The sequence below is a fragment of the Myiozetetes cayanensis genome, unplaced genomic scaffold (assembly GCF_022539395.1).
Source record: "Myiozetetes cayanensis isolate MyiCay16 unplaced genomic scaffold, myiCay2020 scf18, whole genome shotgun sequence".
In the NCBI taxonomy this organism is placed as follows: Eukaryota; Metazoa; Chordata; class Aves; order Passeriformes; family Tyrannidae; genus Myiozetetes; species Myiozetetes cayanensis.
Window position 1 is genome coordinate 15723224 of NW_026087389.1, and position 18579 is coordinate 15741802.

General features: G+C 40.2%; 1 protein-coding gene across 2 annotated transcripts; it reads right to left on the reverse strand.

Moving 5' to 3' along the window:
* Window positions 1-1224: 1224 nt before the first annotated feature.
* On the reverse strand, window positions 1225-14198 carry RFT1 (RFT1 homolog). Of its 2 annotated transcripts, XM_050312761.1 has the most exons (14): window positions 14136-14198; window positions 13965-14050; window positions 13295-13411; window positions 11220-11409; window positions 10588-10689; window positions 9466-9600; window positions 8508-8586; window positions 8205-8255; window positions 7424-7554; window positions 6457-6601; window positions 5886-5991; window positions 4838-5087; window positions 4069-4258; window positions 1225-3884 (listed from the first exon to the last, which is right to left on the reverse strand). In XM_050312761.1, the coding sequence occupies exons 1-13, from the start codon at window positions 14196-14198 to the stop codon at window positions 4094-4096; spliced, it is 1620 nt and encodes a 539-aa protein (XP_050168718.1). In that variant the 3' UTR covers window positions 1225-3884; window positions 4069-4093. The 2 variants fall into 2 exon arrangements, with proteins under 2 accessions (XP_050168718.1, XP_050168717.1); XM_050312760.1 differs by having other exon boundaries at window positions 1225-4258.
* Window positions 14199-18579: the final 4381 nt, after the last annotated feature.

Below are 18579 nucleotides of genomic sequence, written 5' to 3' on the forward strand. Positions count from 1 at the left end.
AGGCTGTGTGAACAACCCTCACCGTGGCAGCTGGGCAGTCACAGACACCCCAACTGAAAAGGGCTTGTTCCTCCTTCTACATCACAGCCAGGCAGTGCAGGAGCCACAGCTCAGATCCAGAAACTAAGCAGAACAAACATCTTTCCATGGAAGCAATCCAAAATGCAACAGAGATAAGCACTTCCTATCCGTGTTTCCCTTCGATCCCCCAGCTGGCAACGCTTTGGAGCAGGCCCTGCACTCAGCTCCCGTGGCCCAGCTGTGCATCAGATGTGCAGAGCTCCAAACTTCAGTTTCAGCTTATAATGAAAACAAAGTGCATTTCCACAGCACTATCAGAATGCAGATGAGTTACACATTTTGTGCTGAACAAAAGCGCTACATCTCAGCAGCTCTGGTGATGCGCTGATAGGGCTCAAAAAGCCTCAGATCCTCTCTCTTTGCATTATCTCGAAAAAAAGGTAATTAAACCACTGGCGGGGGAAAGTATGATGTTCAACCAGCAAAAATACAAAGTCCACAAAGAGAATTTCACAGTTTAGATAGGAGCACTATCCAGAAACCAGGGAATTAAGACCAGCTGACCTCAAGGTACTCACACTCATAATCCTCCATACCCACTAAAAAGTCAACATTCCTTATGGGGCTAAATTGTGGTTAACATTCTATCTTACATTTATTACTTTTGTGCCTGCTAAAACAGATTAACCATTAAGGCAAAGCTTTAATTTCTTTTCCTAAAGAGGTGCTCCTCCACCCTATTTCTTTACAAATAAAACATTTACCATTCTAGAAAAACAACATTTCAACAATTGGTTAATTGGTTAATTCCCAACAGTAGCATTGCCAGTCCCAGCCTAATTCAGCTAACAAACTTCATTACATATCAGATTTATTCCTGGCCACTGAAAGAGTTTTTATCACAACAATGCATTGTAAAGGCAAACAAAGGAACTTGATAATTCCAATCCATACAAACAAACATTTTGACAGAAACAAAGAGGAAAAAAAGAGTGACTATAATGATGCCACTTCTTACAAAACTAGTACAGCAAATTTCATCTGTGTGTTTGCACGTGTGTGTGTTAGGAAATGGTGTGTAAGTTTAGGCTGATAAATGAATTTATACATAAAATACCCTAGAAAATCCAAACCAAGCATCAGCACTACCAAAGACACAACTAAAACTTCAATAATCCTCAAGTGGAAGACAAAAACAAAATGTAAAGGAAATAAATTTTATTTGGTTTTACCTATTATATAACCATTATATTTTACAGTCTTTTGGAAGTCACCCATCCAACTAATAAGAAAAACACATCACAAAGCATAGAGTCATCACTTATTCTACAAAGAAAACTTTTTAATTCTCCTTTGGCTTGAACTAAAAAGACTTCAGAACACTGGAAAACAGTTTCATGAAATTTTAGACAATTGTGCCTTTAACAGACTAACAGAACTATAAACAAAAGGAAAACATGGTCAAGTTCAATCTCAACTTTGTCCCTGAGTTTGACAGTTTACAGCTTTACCAATAAAGCAATTAACAGCTTTCACATTAAAGCTCACAGAGATAAATAAGAAACCAGGAGACAGCTTCATGAGTCTCTACTTCCTGGCCCTCCTTGCAGTTTCCTGCCACATAAAATACATTAAAAATATAACATCCCACATCACAAAACCCAGTCAACCATTACTGAACTGCTTACAGATGATGTTCAAATGAGGAATGTGTCCCTAATTTGCAAATGAGCAATCATTAAGCCACCTTAAATGTCTTCCTGATTCACATGAAATTGCATTCATATGAGATGCAAGAGACACTTGTAAGCCTTTCCAATAGGAAACAAAACAAATTGGTTTAAAAATGTAACTTGTCTTCAAATGCACACAATGCATTTATGTTAAAAAAGATTTATGAGTCTAGACAGCCCTTTGAACAGTGAGATCTCGAAGCATTATCAGTGTCCAGCTGGACTGTAGGACTAGACAAGGCAGCAGGAATTCAAGCTCATTTTGCAGGAAAAGTTCTTTAATCTCCAAAGCACTTCAAGTGCAGGGCTATACAAAATATCTCATTCAAGGAGTTATAAAAATCCACTGTACAGGTCGAATTACTTCCACAGTAAGGTCCTAAAGAAATACCCTAAGAAACAGTCCACAAGTTCAATTATCTTGACTTTTTTTGTACTATGAATGAGTAAAGGAAAAGAAACTGGACAATTTATATCAAAGAAGTTTCAACACTGCAATACATGGAGCTGTACTTCATAACAGTGAACAGTGAACATAACAAACTCCACACCTGACAGAAATGAGGAAAAAAAACCTGCAAGACCACTCAGAAGAGAAAAATTTAAAAAGCAAAGATCTACCAAACTCAATTAACAGGACAGAATAACGTAGAGTTTGTTTGATTTTGATAGATTTTATGACAGCTTAAGAAGAATCAGCAAGTCTCTACCTACTCCCTTCCACTCAGGCAGTAGAGACACTGCCCTCAGCTGAGGACGTGCACCTTTCCCTTCCACTATTTCGTTGTGGCTTCTCTGTGATCATTTTTCAATCACCAAATTCCCACATGGAGTTTCTTTGGCAATATTTTCCAAGTGGGAATTACCAGAGTTCAGAAAATATTCCTGATTACCAAGCTGAAGGCCTTGATAGCAGAAAGCCTTTCACCCTGGGCACTGTGGCCACCTGGATGAACTCCACAGTGCCATTACAGTGATTTTTTTTTTTTTTTTAAGCTGAGAATCTGCAGAGCTGTTCCATAATTAAACTAAAAGCTTTCATTTGTACATGTCTGAGCAGACATTTTTCACCACTTGACGTTTTTTGGGCCATCCAAACACTGCAAAGGGAACACTGATCATTATAAACCTGCCCCTTGGACATTCTGAAGCTGCCAAATCCAGATCTTAGACCAGCAATAAAATACACCATTAGTAAACCTAAACCAGCAGCCTAAAATCAAATGTTACAACGGCTGAATGCCTAAATTTCCAACAATTCAAAAAAAAAAAAAAAAAAAATCAATCTGAAGTTCAAGATTAAACAAGTAAGGGAACAAGATGTATTCTCTATCCAATAAAGAAAGTTTCAATATGCATAAACTCTTGCAAAAAATCTTAATAAATACATCTAACATTCAGATTTTTTTACAGATAAAACAAAATAATTTTTATTGAGACAAATGTGTTCATGTTGGCATTTAAAATCTCAGACAAAACCAAAAAGCAATGGAATGAAAGAAGAAAGTTTTATGATTAACCTTCTGGAACTTCAGCATTAGTGTGATTTTACTTAACACCTCCTACAAGACACTGCTCAAACCCTCTTTCTCCTTTCAGCTGAGGCTTCAGAGTATTTTTGACAAGTTAATCAATGCCCTCAGAAATGAGGGATATGCTGAATGAAATAATCCCACAGAGCCAGCACGGACACCTGCTGTGCATTCCATTAATTCACTTGTAAACGTCAGGACTTTCTGTTCCCCACTTTACACTTCCAAACACTGACAACTCAATCCCTCTACACCACACTGTGTGCTCCAGCAACACTTACTACATTGCTTTTGGTCCTTGCCCCGGTGTTTTCCTCAGCTTTTGGTTTGTTTAATGGGTATTAGTGTTGAGTTTTTTGGGTGTTTATTTTTGATCAGATCATTTTCTCACCAGTTAAGCAGCCCCTCTGTGCCAAATAAGGGCATTCTTAACTACACCTTATGATATAAACCACGTCATGCCTTCACACACACACTCCCCACGGGTAGGAACAGGAGCTCTCTATGTCAAGTCTGTCAGCCAGGTTATGTCTGAAGGTGCATCTTAGATCTTCATTCATTACCCACGAGGTTGTTTGAAGAAAAGCTTGGAAAATAACTGTGAATAAAGAGAAAATTACTCATCTCTCTTTCACTGTACTGACCAGTTCAGAAGACAAAATAATATTCAATCTTCTACATTGCCACTCCAATATCAGTGCTTCCAAACACGTGTGGAAACCTTTTTCCCCACACAGATCTTATGGAAAAAAAAAATACATCCCTTTACCACAAGCACATACAAGAACTGTTCTGCACAGGAGTATGTCAAGTTCCTTTCTTCAAATAGCGGGAGAGGAACTGGCTTCTGACAAAGTGGATCAGCTTGGTCTCAGTGCAGAACATCGTCACAACGGTCGCTGCAAAGCACAGAGCGCCCACACCGACGTGGAGCAGCCTTGCCATCCACCCCTTATCACAGCAGAAGAACACCTACAACAAAGGAAACAAGCAATTGCAGGAAAAACAGTCAGCACAAGGGAGATTTACTGTCTCAGTAAAAAATAAAGGTCCAACACCTCTCTTGATCATTCCAAAATATAAAGCTTTCCCTTCCCAGGCATAATGGATTTTCAAGCTTTTTGTACAAAAATTGTCAAATTTTTGTACATTGAAAAGCTACCATCTCTGTAATATTCAGCCTATGCAATTACCATCTTGTAGTCTAAATAAATGTGCTCTTAGCAATTTTTGGTTTTCTTCTTGTTTTGGTTGTTTATTACTTTTTTATTACAGAATTTTTTGCGCTACTGCAAAAGTTCAGTTACTAATAACTAAGGACACATTTCTCTACAGAAGCAGAAATGTTTTAAAATTTATTTCACTTGCCAGATACACCTTGTGCAGGTGGCAGAGATAACTCTGTATCAAAGATTAAATCTCTTAATATTATATCTTGCCTTGCCTGTAATGGAAACCTTCCAGCCTAGCCTTTTTTCTTAATGCTGTTCTCTGCCTGTGGACACAAAAGTCACTCATGTTCACAGTGAAAGTGAAGAAAAAGATGCTCACCTCTGAGAAACCAGTGATGACTCCACTGATGATATAAACCAACACCAAAAAGGGAGAGGGAAGCAAACCTGTCAGAGGCCTGTAAGTGCTTTCCTTGAAGTAACCATAGATGTAGTGAATGCTGTGAGTGATTCGAATGCCCATGTTAAAGCAGTTGGCAAGGATAAAGCCTACACTGCCATACCAGTGGGTCAGGAAATAAGAGATGCACAGAAATATGAAGGACAGGGCCAGCATAACAAAATTGTACCTAGGTAAAAAAACCAAACAAAAAAAGGAAACAATTTAGCATCGCATGAAGTTACAGCATTCGTTTACTGCACACTCATTGCAGAAAGCAAAATTTAATAGCGATCATTAGTAATGTAAAAACCTGTGGATTTTTTTGCTACTTTATTTTAGGAATGTATTAAAGACAATAAATGCTTTATTTTGCTCCAAAACATTGGTTTGGAAAACAAGTTCACATTTTAAAGGGGTCAAGAAAGCAGCCCTTGTAAAGTCAAAAAAGCTCCTACTTTGGTTGTGGAAAAGAAACCTCACTGAAATTAATTTGGAAGGGCCACATCAGGGAGAGCCTGAAAACAGAATCAAGAAATAATCCAGGTTGGAAGGGATCTCAGGAGGTCATCTAATCCAACCTCCTACAAAAGTACATAAGCCACTGAATTCACATCCACAACTGAGATCATTCCTAAGTGTATATACAGTACCTGTACATGAAAAATTTTATTAGTTGCAAACTTTTAATGAGTCAAATGACTGTTTTTAAAAGTCTAACTTCAAGATAATGTATACAGAAAACACACACTTAAGTTACTTTCCCAGTTAGTGATGTACTGAAAGCTAATTTAACAACCTGCATTTCTTAATTTCTGACCTTTTCACCAAAACATTTTAACATTTGCTAAAGGCTCTACATCTAACTCTAAGTGCAGACAGCCTAGCCAGGAGTTTCTTTTCGGTGGGGCAGGATATTATTACACCAATTTCTTTATCAGGTCAGCACAAATAAATTAACAGGAATATTGTGGGGATATTTTCCTACCTGTCCACCTCTTCTTTACACATCAAAGCAGATGTAAAACATTCTGTTACCCCATTGACAGCAAGAAACAGGACATACAACGAGTAACACCGGAGGAGATCTGGACCTAAAAAACATGTCAGAAAGATAAAGAGATAAATTCCTTGACTGCTTTTTAAGGTTAGTTTCTTAAAAACTTACCCTGCAATATGTAGAAGATTGATACCATTATGTAGTTTAGTGTTATTTTTAAAAAAATATTATTGTTTCTATGCTAAAAATATGAATTCTTTGGGTGCCATTTGTTGTATGTGACTTTTCTGTTTTAAACAGTTTAAGTCAGTAATTGTACATCATGGCTTAGTCAAATAATCCTTTAAATGTTGTTTTCCAAGAATGTCATGTTGCAAGAGGGTAGAGCCCCAAACTTCATCCTACTTCATTAGAGGTCCTCAGCATATTTTAGTTTAAGGGACTACATATTAAAGGCAAAACAAAAATCTGCTGATTTACCAAAAAATAATAGCTGAGGTTTTTCTTTTTTTTTTTTTTAAAGAATGGCGCTTTTTTGGCCAGCTCTAGAAATCTTTACCTGTTCCTGAACTGAGCATTGAGCCTCCATAAATATCCAGAGCCAGCTGAGAATAGGCATAGCCAAAAACAGTGATGGTAAGGCCAATCAGGAGCACAAGCTTCAACAGCAATTCCAACACATTTGCAGCCATAGCAACATCATCCTGAAAAAAAATGTAGCCGATTACACGAATCAGAATCCATGTCATAGTCATCTTCCCACAGAAATGCTACCTCACAGAGAAAATAAATCAGTTTGCACAGTGTAAAAAGGTGTGAAACTTATCCTTGGTTATTCAATTATCTACACACATGGTCTTAACTTGTAACGGTTTTTATGTATTTATTATCCCATCGTTTTTCCAGTTATAATATCAGGTACACTGTATACAAAATATACACATACACACACCCCTCTTAGCCCACCAGTGACCTGAAGCACAGGACTGAACTGTGAGCTGATGTGCAGGTACAGGATTATCACAAGAATGACTGATCAGGAACATTACCCTGTGGAACAAAGCTCCTATTCATTAATACCCCGCATACAACTCAAAAGTGCAAGAAAAATACAAATATTTCCTTCCCAAAAAATCACGCTCTTCAGAAACACTACTTAACAGCCATTGATATTTTCAAGCATATCAAGAATTTATTTAATAGAAACTGTACGATTTTATGATTTAAATAATGGAAATACACAGTACAGCAGGCTTTACATCACAGTTTGGAGGAGAGGATGTTCACTTCATTGGCACAAGGCAATACTACATCATTGCATATTTTAATTTCTATTTCATTAGCATTTACCTATTCTCTTTTCTTTTTTTGATCCAGCCTCACTTGACATTTTTGTTCTCCACTTGAATTTTTCAATTTTAACAGCCTCAATACTCAAACACACATTTCTGTCATGCTTTTGTGATGCAACTTATCTGTAACAAAAATCAAGCATTTGACATGTAATTAATCCAAAATAAACTTACCTGCTTCTGATCCTTCACAGCCTTCCCTCTTTCCAACACTTTAGCAAAAAAGACATAAAAACTCTCCTCAATAGGCAAAAAGATAAACCTGGCCACCAGTGAACCAAGATTATTCACGATATCATATACACCTTGAAAAAAAAAATAGCAGCAATTTGTAATTTTTACATGCATTTTAATTCCAGGTCTTTAATAACAACATGAATTCTAATTTAACATCTCCACTAAGCAAAGAGAAAACAAATGGAATTTAGTTTGACACTGAAGCAGTGTTTTCTAAAGATTCTGACAGTCACAGCAACCACAGCTCAAAACTGCAAGGCTGGCTCATAGATGGCAAAGGAGGACAAAAGCATCAGCTCCAGATGTGAATCTAATAACAGCACCAAACCAGGCTTAAAATTCTTACTGTAGAGGAATTAAGAGGATCCTGATACATTTCATTGAATGAGAACAGGAAGATAAGGATTTACTGATACAGAAGAAGAGAATGATATGTGTCTAGTGAAAGTTATCCCTGTCCACAGCAGAGAGGTTAGAATTAGATGACCTTTAAGATCCCTTCCAACCCAGGTCATTCTACGTTTCTGTGATCTTAAATCAAATTCTTTTCTCTATCTATATCAATCATTCTACAAAGTGAATCTCAAAAGTCAAAAAGGCTTTGAAACATTCCCAGATTTTCAAGTTATCTTCGAATACTTTAAGTCATTTTCAGAACCATCTTCAGAGCAGGGACTAAGAAAACTCTGACACCATTCCACAGCACTGTCACACTTACCTTGATCTCCAAAATTTAACACGTTCAAGAAAGTCATCACATATCGTTCACCTGTAAGTTCAGGACAAAAAACTTCAGGACAAGTTCCTAAACCTTTCCCAATACTTGTTCAAGCACTTGTAATACTAAATATTCAACAGACAAAGTCAAATGGAACAGCACCTACTTCAGATTATCCTAAAAAGCTTCACTCAGGCTGAATGGTGTCTCCCACCACCCCACCAAGCCTTTGGAAGCTCTAAGTCCATTTTGTAAGGAGTGTTCACAAGCCCTTCCCCACCACAACTACACGTAAAGCCTCACCCTCTGTCAGAATCTGTTTCAAGAAGGATTGTTTGAAGAAACTCCAGGTCAAACGTGCTTCCTTCCAGTTAACAAAGGCCTGCAACAAAAGTACTGAAATGTAATAAACGTGATTGAACCTACAGAGTAGAAATAGAAAATACAAAGCCAGTGTAATACTTTGGGTAAGCTCTAACTGGAGTGATGAGGAAACCCCTGTGTCACAGTTTCTAACCATCTCAAATATTACCTAAAATATTGCTTAATTCAAGGACCAATATAAGTCTGATCTGGCACAAACTTATTCCCTTGCTGAAAAGTACTGTTGTTGCAGATAAAGTACCCAAAAAAGCTCTCTATAGAAAATAGTAATTAGAGACCAGAAAAAGCCACATCTATGCTGTTTAGCATGCCAATATAAATTCCACCTTTACTGTAGATATAAATTGTTAACTGTTCTTCAAACTGTCCCCCCAAATCTTGCATCCAATAACCACCTTTATCTTTTCAATTTATAAATCTTTTTCAGAATGTTGTCTTCCTTGCTGCAGCTTTTCGTTCTTTCTTTGCCTTGTTTTTGTCTGAGAGATATTTGAGAACTTGTAGGGTGCTGTGTAGCACCAGGGTTATTTTGTGGAAAGGTCAAAGTACCAAAATCCATTGTAAAGTGATTCTGGCTTCTTTCCTGCCCTAGATCCAGTGATACCCTGCACACTGTTCTGTCTCCAGTTAATGTTTTTTAATATCTTTGCACAAACCAAGTCAGCACAACAAGTTCAAGGAGTTCATTTTTCTGACAAGGATTCTACTAATACAAACTACAAATAGGATTTTTATGGTGGGTTTTTTTTTTGTTTAACCTGCCATGTCTTCTACAGTGCAGAAATAGCCCCAAAATCACTCAATTAACTCCACTGTCTCAAAGTTATTTTCAAAATAAAAGATTTTAAGGGAAATCAAGAAAAACTGTGCAACCTACCTCATCTTCCACAAAGTTAGGTAACAGAGCTTTCACTCTAGCAACTGGAAATGACTTCTTTGTTGCTTCAGGTGATCCCAAAAACATCACAAAATAAGTTACATAGCACATCACCAGAACAGTGGCATATAAAAGCTGGAAAGATTGGGAAGGAGAGACAAAAAACAAAGAGTAATATAAAATTAACTTCCAAATGTAGATTTACACGCTAGCATTACGTACTAGTTGTAAGAAACTAGTTGTAAGAAAATGTAAGTAGTCCTTATTCCTGTCAAATATTAAACTAAGTAAAGACTTTAACACCTCTCAAGAATGCTATTGATCTCTCTTTTTTTAAATTGTAGGTTACCATAGTCCTTTGCTAACTTCCATGTTTTATTCAGCATTTTTAGAACAATTATTTGAAGTCCAATTACAAAGCAATTATTCACTCAATCAAAAATGAAATTGACAGAGTAGCTACTGTCTATATCTCTTACTTCATAGAATCATTTCCACCTTCCATCAGTTACGAGCCACCTAATACAGCCACTGCAAAAAGTGAACAAAAAAAAAAAAGTAACCTGCTGTCCACATCTGCAGTGGACCACATATTTATTTCTAGGTGAACTGATAGTACACAGGCCACAACCCTATTTTCCAGGTGCCAATATATCCCTTCTTCTTTGCAGTAAAGAAAAAATTTTAACCTGAATATATCTCACATGATTAGAAGCTCCTGATAAGGTGATACAAGGTGCTGGTACAGGCTAATAAAGCTGCACATGATTAGTCTTCTACAGAGTAGAATCTAAAGTCTAAGAATTCTGAAGCCAGATGGGGAATAGAGTCTTCAAGCATTAGAGGATGTAACTCATTATGAAAAGAGTCCCCATTAGGCCTACACAGAATAACAAACTTTATTTGCAAAATGTGCCTTCACAGCCTGAAGATCCTTCCTTGTACCTCCATTAAACTGCTCAAGGCACCAAGTAAATAACAAGTATCAGCAAAATACTAAACACAAGTGCTTAATCCTAAACCTCCCAGGAGCTTTTTCCCCTCAGCTTCCCAAAGTTCTTTAGCAGGTTAAATGTCGAAGGCAAATAAAAATTCAGGTGAGTGAAATCACAGAAAACTTACCTGAGCCAAGGCAAAAATGTAAAGGCCCCACTGGGGGTAAAGGATTACTAAAGTAACCGTCAAAATGCATTTTGACACCACTGAAAGGCTTTCAGCAATCACCTTCAAGAAAGAAAACAGAGAAGAGTTATTTTCTACCACGTACACAACCTTAAAATACATTAGTTTAACACACAGAATTTATGTAGGAATGTAGGACTTTTAAAGTCAGTGGGACTTTATCACAGTTTCTTTCTGCTGAGTTGGCCAGCTTAAATTGTGATTTCTCTGTAAATTTTCCATTCATTTCACAATTTCTTCATTGCAATTTTCCAGTTCTTTGTATGGGATAGAAAGGAGAAAGCTTTGCTCGAGACTATTCTCAATTGCTACATTTCACAGTTTTATACCAACAATCAACTGACATGCAGAATTGTGGAAGCAGTGTGCCTCTCCCTCCAATTAAAACTTGTGATTAAGCATTTAATGAATGTGATAATTTCTAAATAAACAACTTGCTTGCTTGAATGATTACAAATTCCTATCTGTGTTACAACCATGCCATACAGTACTAAACAGCACACAGAGGGGGGGTTTATATGCTTGAATATACAAAGATCCCCCACGTGCACACCCCCCTGTACTTTACTAACCTTAAGTCTCACAAACAAATGAGCTTGTGCTAAAACCCAGCACGGTTCTCCCAGAAGTTCAATAACTGCAGACAGGCCAAAAGCCACCACACCAGCCTGATAATGAGGAACCACAGAAGGATCAGGGACTTCGAGCAAGTGTAGCCAGACTAAGCCCAAGAAAACAGACCAAAAAACACCAAGAGGGACTCTAAAAAGTTAACATAAAAACTAATTATTACAAATATTACTTCAGTATGGGGGAAAAAAAGGAAAAAAAAAGAAAATTAAGATTACAATATCACATATTGTGATTACACAATGATTACAAAAAAAAAAGACCCCAATGAATTAATTTCTGTTATTACAACACCAAGAATGCATTCTCTTTTTTGTTGTAACGAACATCTTTATGTCACTCTTTGCAAGACACCAAAAACATTTTCCTAACTTGTCTATTTTCTACTCAAGAGCCTAACATAAGGTCAAATATCTGTGTCAAATATTCTTGTGCCCTAAGACCAAACAGTTCTGATCCCACATCAGCACGCAGACCACCACAAATTCTCATTGCTAAAATTTTACAGTCTGTGTTTACCAGGGGTTTGTCAGACAAGCTTTGATGGATCTTGCTCTAACAGATAAAGATGCCACTGCTCCAACTGCTAATCTCACCCTTCCAGAAATCACTGATTCTCCAGAGAACAACACCACAGTGAGCATAAGGAAATGCCTGTGTGCCCCTCAGCTGTGCCAACTCTGCTGTAGCTCAGAGCCACTTCCATCAGGAGTGCAGCTAAAAAACCAGGCCAGGCCCAGGAGCGCAGAAATGCATCCCCTTCTGCTGATACTGCTTCAGGAACACAGAGCTTCTGGCAGAGTGAACAAAGTTTAACATCACTGCAGCAAGACCTAATTGACCCTCACATTATCAGACCCCTAAGGTACTGGACACCGAGCTCCCAAGGCATCTTTCAGATGCTTCATGAAAGTTACTTTTCATTTTAAGTTCCACTTCTCTACAAGGAAAAATCTAAATAAAAAAAGGATACACACAGTTAATGTTATTTCTGTCATTTAATGCCCATATGAAAGGTTGTCACATAGCAGAAAGTTGAGTATAATAGGGTTAAGAGAACAGAATTATTGCATTTTAAATACTAGCATTAAACCTATACCTGAAAGGGACAATCTCTCTTATTTATACCTGGATGTAGGTGACCATAAATAACCCTGACTTCTGGGCCAGAGCCAATTAATAGCTGGGTGGTTCCAAGAAAACTCATTAGGGTGCCCTAATGTACTATTTTATCATGCAGGGGTAGTCTCCCACCATATCAGGCAGGTAAATTTACTTCCCAACCCACTTAATTGTGGTTGCACAGCAGCTACAGCTGACAGAGGGAAGAGCAGAGAAAAAAACAATGTATCCAGGAGCCAGAACAGAGAAACAAGTCATAAAATCCACTTTGCTGAAATGTGTGATTACACTCTCTGGCTGCAGTGTCACGTGGACTTTAAGCTGTTCTGCTATAAACAGCTGAAAGCAGTTGTTCTACTTCCTTCCCGGTTTTTAATTCCAACAACTCTTTCTTTCACCTCTTCACACCTCTCCTACCCAAATATTTATGCTGCCATGCCATTAATCCACATCAGGGCTCAAGAATAAAAACTTAGTCGGGGGTGGGGGAGAGATATCTAAAGATTATTCACAAATGTGCATCAGGTAATATAAGAGCAAGACTGAGCAGGCAGAGGAAGAAATAAAAGAAAGTCTTGGTATTTGTGCAACAGGGTTTTCCTTCAACAGCTACAACGTAAATGAAACTCCGGGTTAAGCAACAGAACAAATGGCTCCAGATAACACCTTTGGCAATGCACTTTCCCACGTGCTCCAAGAAGAAATCTAGTCCATAAATGCTAAAATAACAGTCTTGCCCTGCTTTCTGCATCAGTCCTGAAACATGACTATGGTTTCTAAATGCTCCATGCTAAGATAATTACCTTAGTAAATAAACACTTCCTCTCATTCTGTGAGCTCTCAGATAAGAATTAGAAATTAATTCTAAAGAAGTAAACTCGTAGAGGTATCTTACGTCAGCCACAAGAGATTAATTGTTTTGGTCCAGTTTCTCTTTGTACTTCCACTCAAACAAGCTCTGCGAAACGCTTCCCTGGCAAGGAAGACAACTGTGGAGTACAGCAGAGTCAGCCTAAAGGAGGTGAGAAGGAAAAAAAAAGAGATAAAACTATTTCTTTACATACTACTGAAATCCTTCATGCAATAGCATCACAGGATTGCATGACAGACAAACAATTCTTAACAGGCATGCAAACATGGTGATATGAGCTAAATTACCACCTCTTCCTAAAAAACAAAGAGGTAAAGTAACTACATGTGATTACTCAAATGGCAAAAATACATGCTACAAACCAAAAATGCAAAGAAAAACTGTATCCTATGGGAACAGCATGGCTTTTCCTTCGCAAGCTGATGGTTTAAACACAGGAAACAGGCCGGTGCTACCAGTGTTACAGGGCAAAACAGAACTGGGGAAGCATCAAATAACCTAACGCTATGAAACACCCAAAAGTAGATTAAACAGCGTTATGCAGAGCATTACAAGCGACACTAAACAGAGCCGAGATCCAGCACCCACAAGCACCGTCCCAAAGCCCTCCTGGGGATGCCTCAAGGATGCCCGGGGACCAGCGGGCTGGATGCGGGGCACGGGGGCTCTTCAGCCGCCTCCTCCTCCTCCTCACCTGACATTGACCACACCGATGAGCTCCCTGGAGAGGTAGCGCAGCGTGAAGGCGTTCAGCGCGAAGGTGACCACCCGGAACAGCACCTGTGGAAGAAGCCGCACGGGAAACACCTGCGGGGCACGGCCGAGCAGGAGGAGGAGGAGGATGAGGGTTGGGGCGGCCCCGCACCTGCAGCAGGGCGCTGGACGAGGCCAGCCGGGCGGTCTGACCGAGCACCTCCTGCGCCGCCATCCCCGGCCCCGCCGCAGGAAATGGCGCGGCCGCCGTCGCGCCGGATCCCGTCAGAGCGGGGGCACCGCCCCGGCCCGGCCCGGCAGCACCGCGGGGACACCGCCCTGGCAGTGCCCCGGCACTGCGACGGGACCGCGGGGCTGAGGGGACACCGCCCCGGCACTGCGACGGGACCGCGGGGCCGAGGGGACACCGCCCCGGCACCGCGACGGGACCTCGGGGATGAGGGGACACCGCCCCGGCACCGGGATGGGACCGCGGGGCTGAGGGGACACCGCCCGGGCACCGCGACGGGATGAGGCAGGACGGGAGTGGCCGGTTCGGCGGCGCTCGGGACAAATTGGGAGCGGTCCAGGAGCTCCAGCACCCGCCGGTGCCAAAACTAAGCGCCAGCCAAGCAGGTGTGCCTCCAAAGCCACCCCCAAACTCCACGCTGGCTTAGGGGAGGAGATACCCTGGTAAATAGTACTTTCTGATAAGTGCTGTTTGTTTTTTCCAGAGATTTCTGGGAAAAAAAAAAAAAATCTCCGTGCGAGTTCCATCAGTCCCTTTCTAAACTTGAGGGCAAACCCCCCAGCCTTCCCTGACCCTAAGGGGAAAGGCAACCAAAACGGAGGTAAAACATGCTGGCTGCAGGACCAACAAAGGTTCTTATTTCGTTCTGTGGAGAAGAAAAAACAAAACCCCTAAACACAAACAAAACCGTAAAACAAACACCAAAAAAACAAAACCAGCACAACCACAAAAACAACCAAACAAACCCAAATAAAATCTACTAAAACCACAAACAAAAAAACCCCAAACAAATAAAAACCCCACCACCGAAACACCAAACCCATCCCCAAAAGTCACACCTTCAAATAGCAAAACGCAATTTAACTGTAACAGATCAAATTTGATAATACACTGACTTGAAGCCTTGAAAGTAAACAAGACTTGATCACCTCAGACTCATTTAAAGTCTGCACAGTTCCAGACTATTTCAGATTACTGTTTAAACAGCAATATATAAAAAGAATGTATCTTCTGTGTTACAGAACATTCCCAGCAGAAGCAAGGCACTTCAAGCTCAGAGGTCACATTTTTCTTAGCAGTGCTGCAGTTGAGCTAAAACTTCTCAAGTCTACCAGCAGCTGTTAGGGCAGGGGGCAGGAAGTGTCTGAGCCCTATTTGATTTCAGCTTCATAGTGACAGAATATGAGTAGCAACTTTTTAAATCAAGGTCCTAAGAGAAACTAGATAACCAACCAAAATTTTTCAAGTTCATGCAAAGCAGACATCTTTCCATCAATTGTGTAGTACATGAAACCCCTCCTCCTCTGAGCCATTTCATCCACTACTTTTTTCCTTCCATGTTCAGAGTGGTTTTCCAGGTTTTTGGTTTCATTTTTTTTTCCCTTTGGTCATTTTTACTAATAACATTATTTAACTAATCTGGAAGTGATATATAAGTGTTGATGTATGTGGCATCCTATGATAAAAACAAACAAACAAGAAACATCACCAAAAAAACCCAAACTTACAAAAAGGGGTTATTAACCTACTGTAAAGACAGGGATATGGGGACACAGAGGAGAAGTTAATCTGTGTTGGGTAATTGCAGAGACAGATTTTGAGTCATAGAACAGTATTGTAGCTAGAAGGGAGGAAACATTGCCATTCCTTTTTCCTTTAAGTAGTTTTTCCACTTCTCAAATGGAAAAAGCAATTAAAAATATTGTCCTAACTCAGGTTCTGAAGTTTTCTTAATGACAATAATGGTGACAGCAGAAATCAAAAGACTTCTAGCATGTCATGGCTTATGCAGCCTGTTCCAATGCTTGAGAACCCTTTCAGTGTAAAATTTTTCCTAATATCTCGTCTAAAGCTCCCCTGGCACAACTTGAGACTGTTTGTTCTCATCCTATCACTTCTTTCTTGGGAGAACAGACCAACACCCACCTGGCTACAACACCCTTTTGGGTAGTTGTAGAAAGGAATAAGGTCTGCCCTGAGCCTCCTTTATAATTTTGATCAGTTATAAGCTACCTACTACAGCCTCCCCTCATAACTCTTGTTCTCCATGCCCTTCTCTGGACATGCTCCAGCATCTACCAACACTCCAGTAAGACAGACTCATGTTCTCCTCCATCTATATATAAACATTTTCATGACAAAAGTAGGTAACTTCAATAAAACACGAAAAATCAATGTGCTAACTGGAGGCAATTAATTGTCTGACCTTTTCGGGCATCTGCCATGGGGCAGAAGGAAGTGACAACTCAGTGATGTTTTGTTGGACAGTATGGCTTGTCACCTCATAAAGCCGAAACAGGAACAGCAGCGAAGCCTGGGGGCGGTGGAAAAGACGGGAAACAGCGGTAACTGGAGCTGGGTTTGACAGGAACCAGCCTTGCCCCTCGGCCCCTCCGGGCACTGACGCGGCTCCGCCGCCAGGTGGCGGCACCGGCCCCTTCAGGGCCTGAGGGCCGCGCCGGGGCCGCTCCCGCTCCGGCTCCAGGCCCTGCCCCGGGCTGCGGCCGAGCTACAGTCAGAGCTGGCCGGCTCGCGGTCGGAGTGTGGCACAACACAAAGTCCAAATCGGAGCAGGAGCAGTGTTTCATAGAATCATACAATGCCCTGGGTTGGAAGGGACCTTTCAGAGCATCTCGTTCCAACCCCCTGCCATGGGCAGGGACACCTTACACCAGACAAGATTGCTCAGAGCCCCGTCCAGCCTGGCCTTGGACACTTCCAGGGATGGGGCAGCCACAGCCTCTCTGGGCAACCTGTGCCAGTGCCTCATCACCCCCACAGTAGATAATATTTTCCCTAATACCTCATCTAAATCCACTCTCTCTCAGTTTAAAGCCATTTCCCCTTTGTCCTATCACTCCATGCTCTTGTAAAAAGTCCCTCTCCATCTCCTTTAAGTTTCCTTCAGGTACTGGAAGGCTATAATTAAGTTACCCTGAAGCCTTCTCTTTTCCAGGCTGAACAACCCCGATTCTCCCAGCCTTTCCTCATAGCAGAGCTGCTCCATCCCTCTAATCAACTTGGTGTCCTTCCTCTGGACTTGCTCCAAGAACTCCATGTCCTTCCTGCACTGGAGGCAGCACTGCAGCTGGGGTCTCACCAGAGCAGAGCAGAGGGGGAGAATCCCATCCCTCTCCTGCTGTCCATGCTGCTGGTGATGCAGCCCAGGAAACAGTTGGCTTTCTGGGCTGTGAGCACACATTGCCAGCTCATATCCAGCCTCTCATCCACTCAGCACTCCCAAATCCTTCTCAAAACACAAATTGACCTATCAGTTAAATCAATTTTTATTCACAACCATGTGTCAGTACACTTAACAACTGAGTCAACAGAAAATGCTTACCTTTAGTAATATAATATGAGAATGATTATAACTTTAAAAGGACCAAGTTAATGAACTGGCACATGGTGTCACAACAGTTTCACAAGAATATAAAGTGAAAACAATTGCTCTCCAATGCCCACATCAGGCAATGCCCACTTAGACTATTCCTGCATCCTCTCATCACAACATATCTTTTTGTTGTCCTGAAGCAACTCTTTGTGGCAGGATACTCTAAAATAGTTCACTTTCCTTAACAGCAAAGAGGGCAAGACTAACTACTACAAAGATCTTGACTTTCGAAGTTAGCCTGCATCTGGAGCCAAACTAGTCTGGATGTTCCTCCAGCAGAATCCCCATACACTGCTTGACTTGGGACAATGGGATAAACCCATTATTAGAGTTAAGTGGAACCTCTACATCAGAGAGAACTCCTTTGATCTACTCCAAAGTTTAACGAGTCCAAAAAGGCCAGACAGCTTTATATACAGGCCTTAGAAGGAGTTGGAACTGTTCCTTCTGAATTTAAAAAATGAAAATCTTTATGTTTCAATAGCTTCAATCTGTGTTTACACCTGGGGAACTTGGGGTATTTAATTACCCCATTAATAAAGTATTTCAAGATGAAAAGTGGATTTTGATTTCAAATCACAGCTTTTACACATAGATTGAAAATTTAAAACCTGTTGGAACAATTAGAGAACTTCCATAGTATCACCTCCCTCAGAGAGGAAATCCTCTTCAGCTAAAACATTATAGTTAATTTCCCTCAGGACCAAATTTCCCAAATTAACAACAAGGTGACACTGGAAAGTGGGAATCTATTGAATCAGCAGTGAGTCCTTGAAAGAAGTCTGATCAGTTCTAACTTCTTATCTGTTCTAAAACAAAAGTCTCATTGCAGAACCAAAATCAAATCCAGTATAAAGGATTGTCAGAATTTTTTTATGTTATTAAACCAAATAAATACTGCAGTTTAGAGTTAATAATATATTTTAATTTTTTCATTTTTATTTGTGGCTTTCCATTCCCTTAAAGGTCTCA

Coding starts and splice junctions, on each gene's coding strand:
- RFT1 (XM_050312761.1), bottom strand. CDS start 14,198: ATGGCGGCGCAGGAGGTGCTCGGTCAGACCGCCCGGCTGGCCTCGTCC. Junction 8,587..9,465: donor CTAACTTTGTGGAAGATGAG/GTAGGTTGCACA, acceptor CTTTTGTTGCAG/GCCTTTGTTAACTGGAAGGA. Junction 5,992..6,456: donor AATGCTCAGTTCAGGAACAG/GTAAAGATTTCT, acceptor CATGTTTTTTAG/GTCCAGATCTCCTCCGGTGT.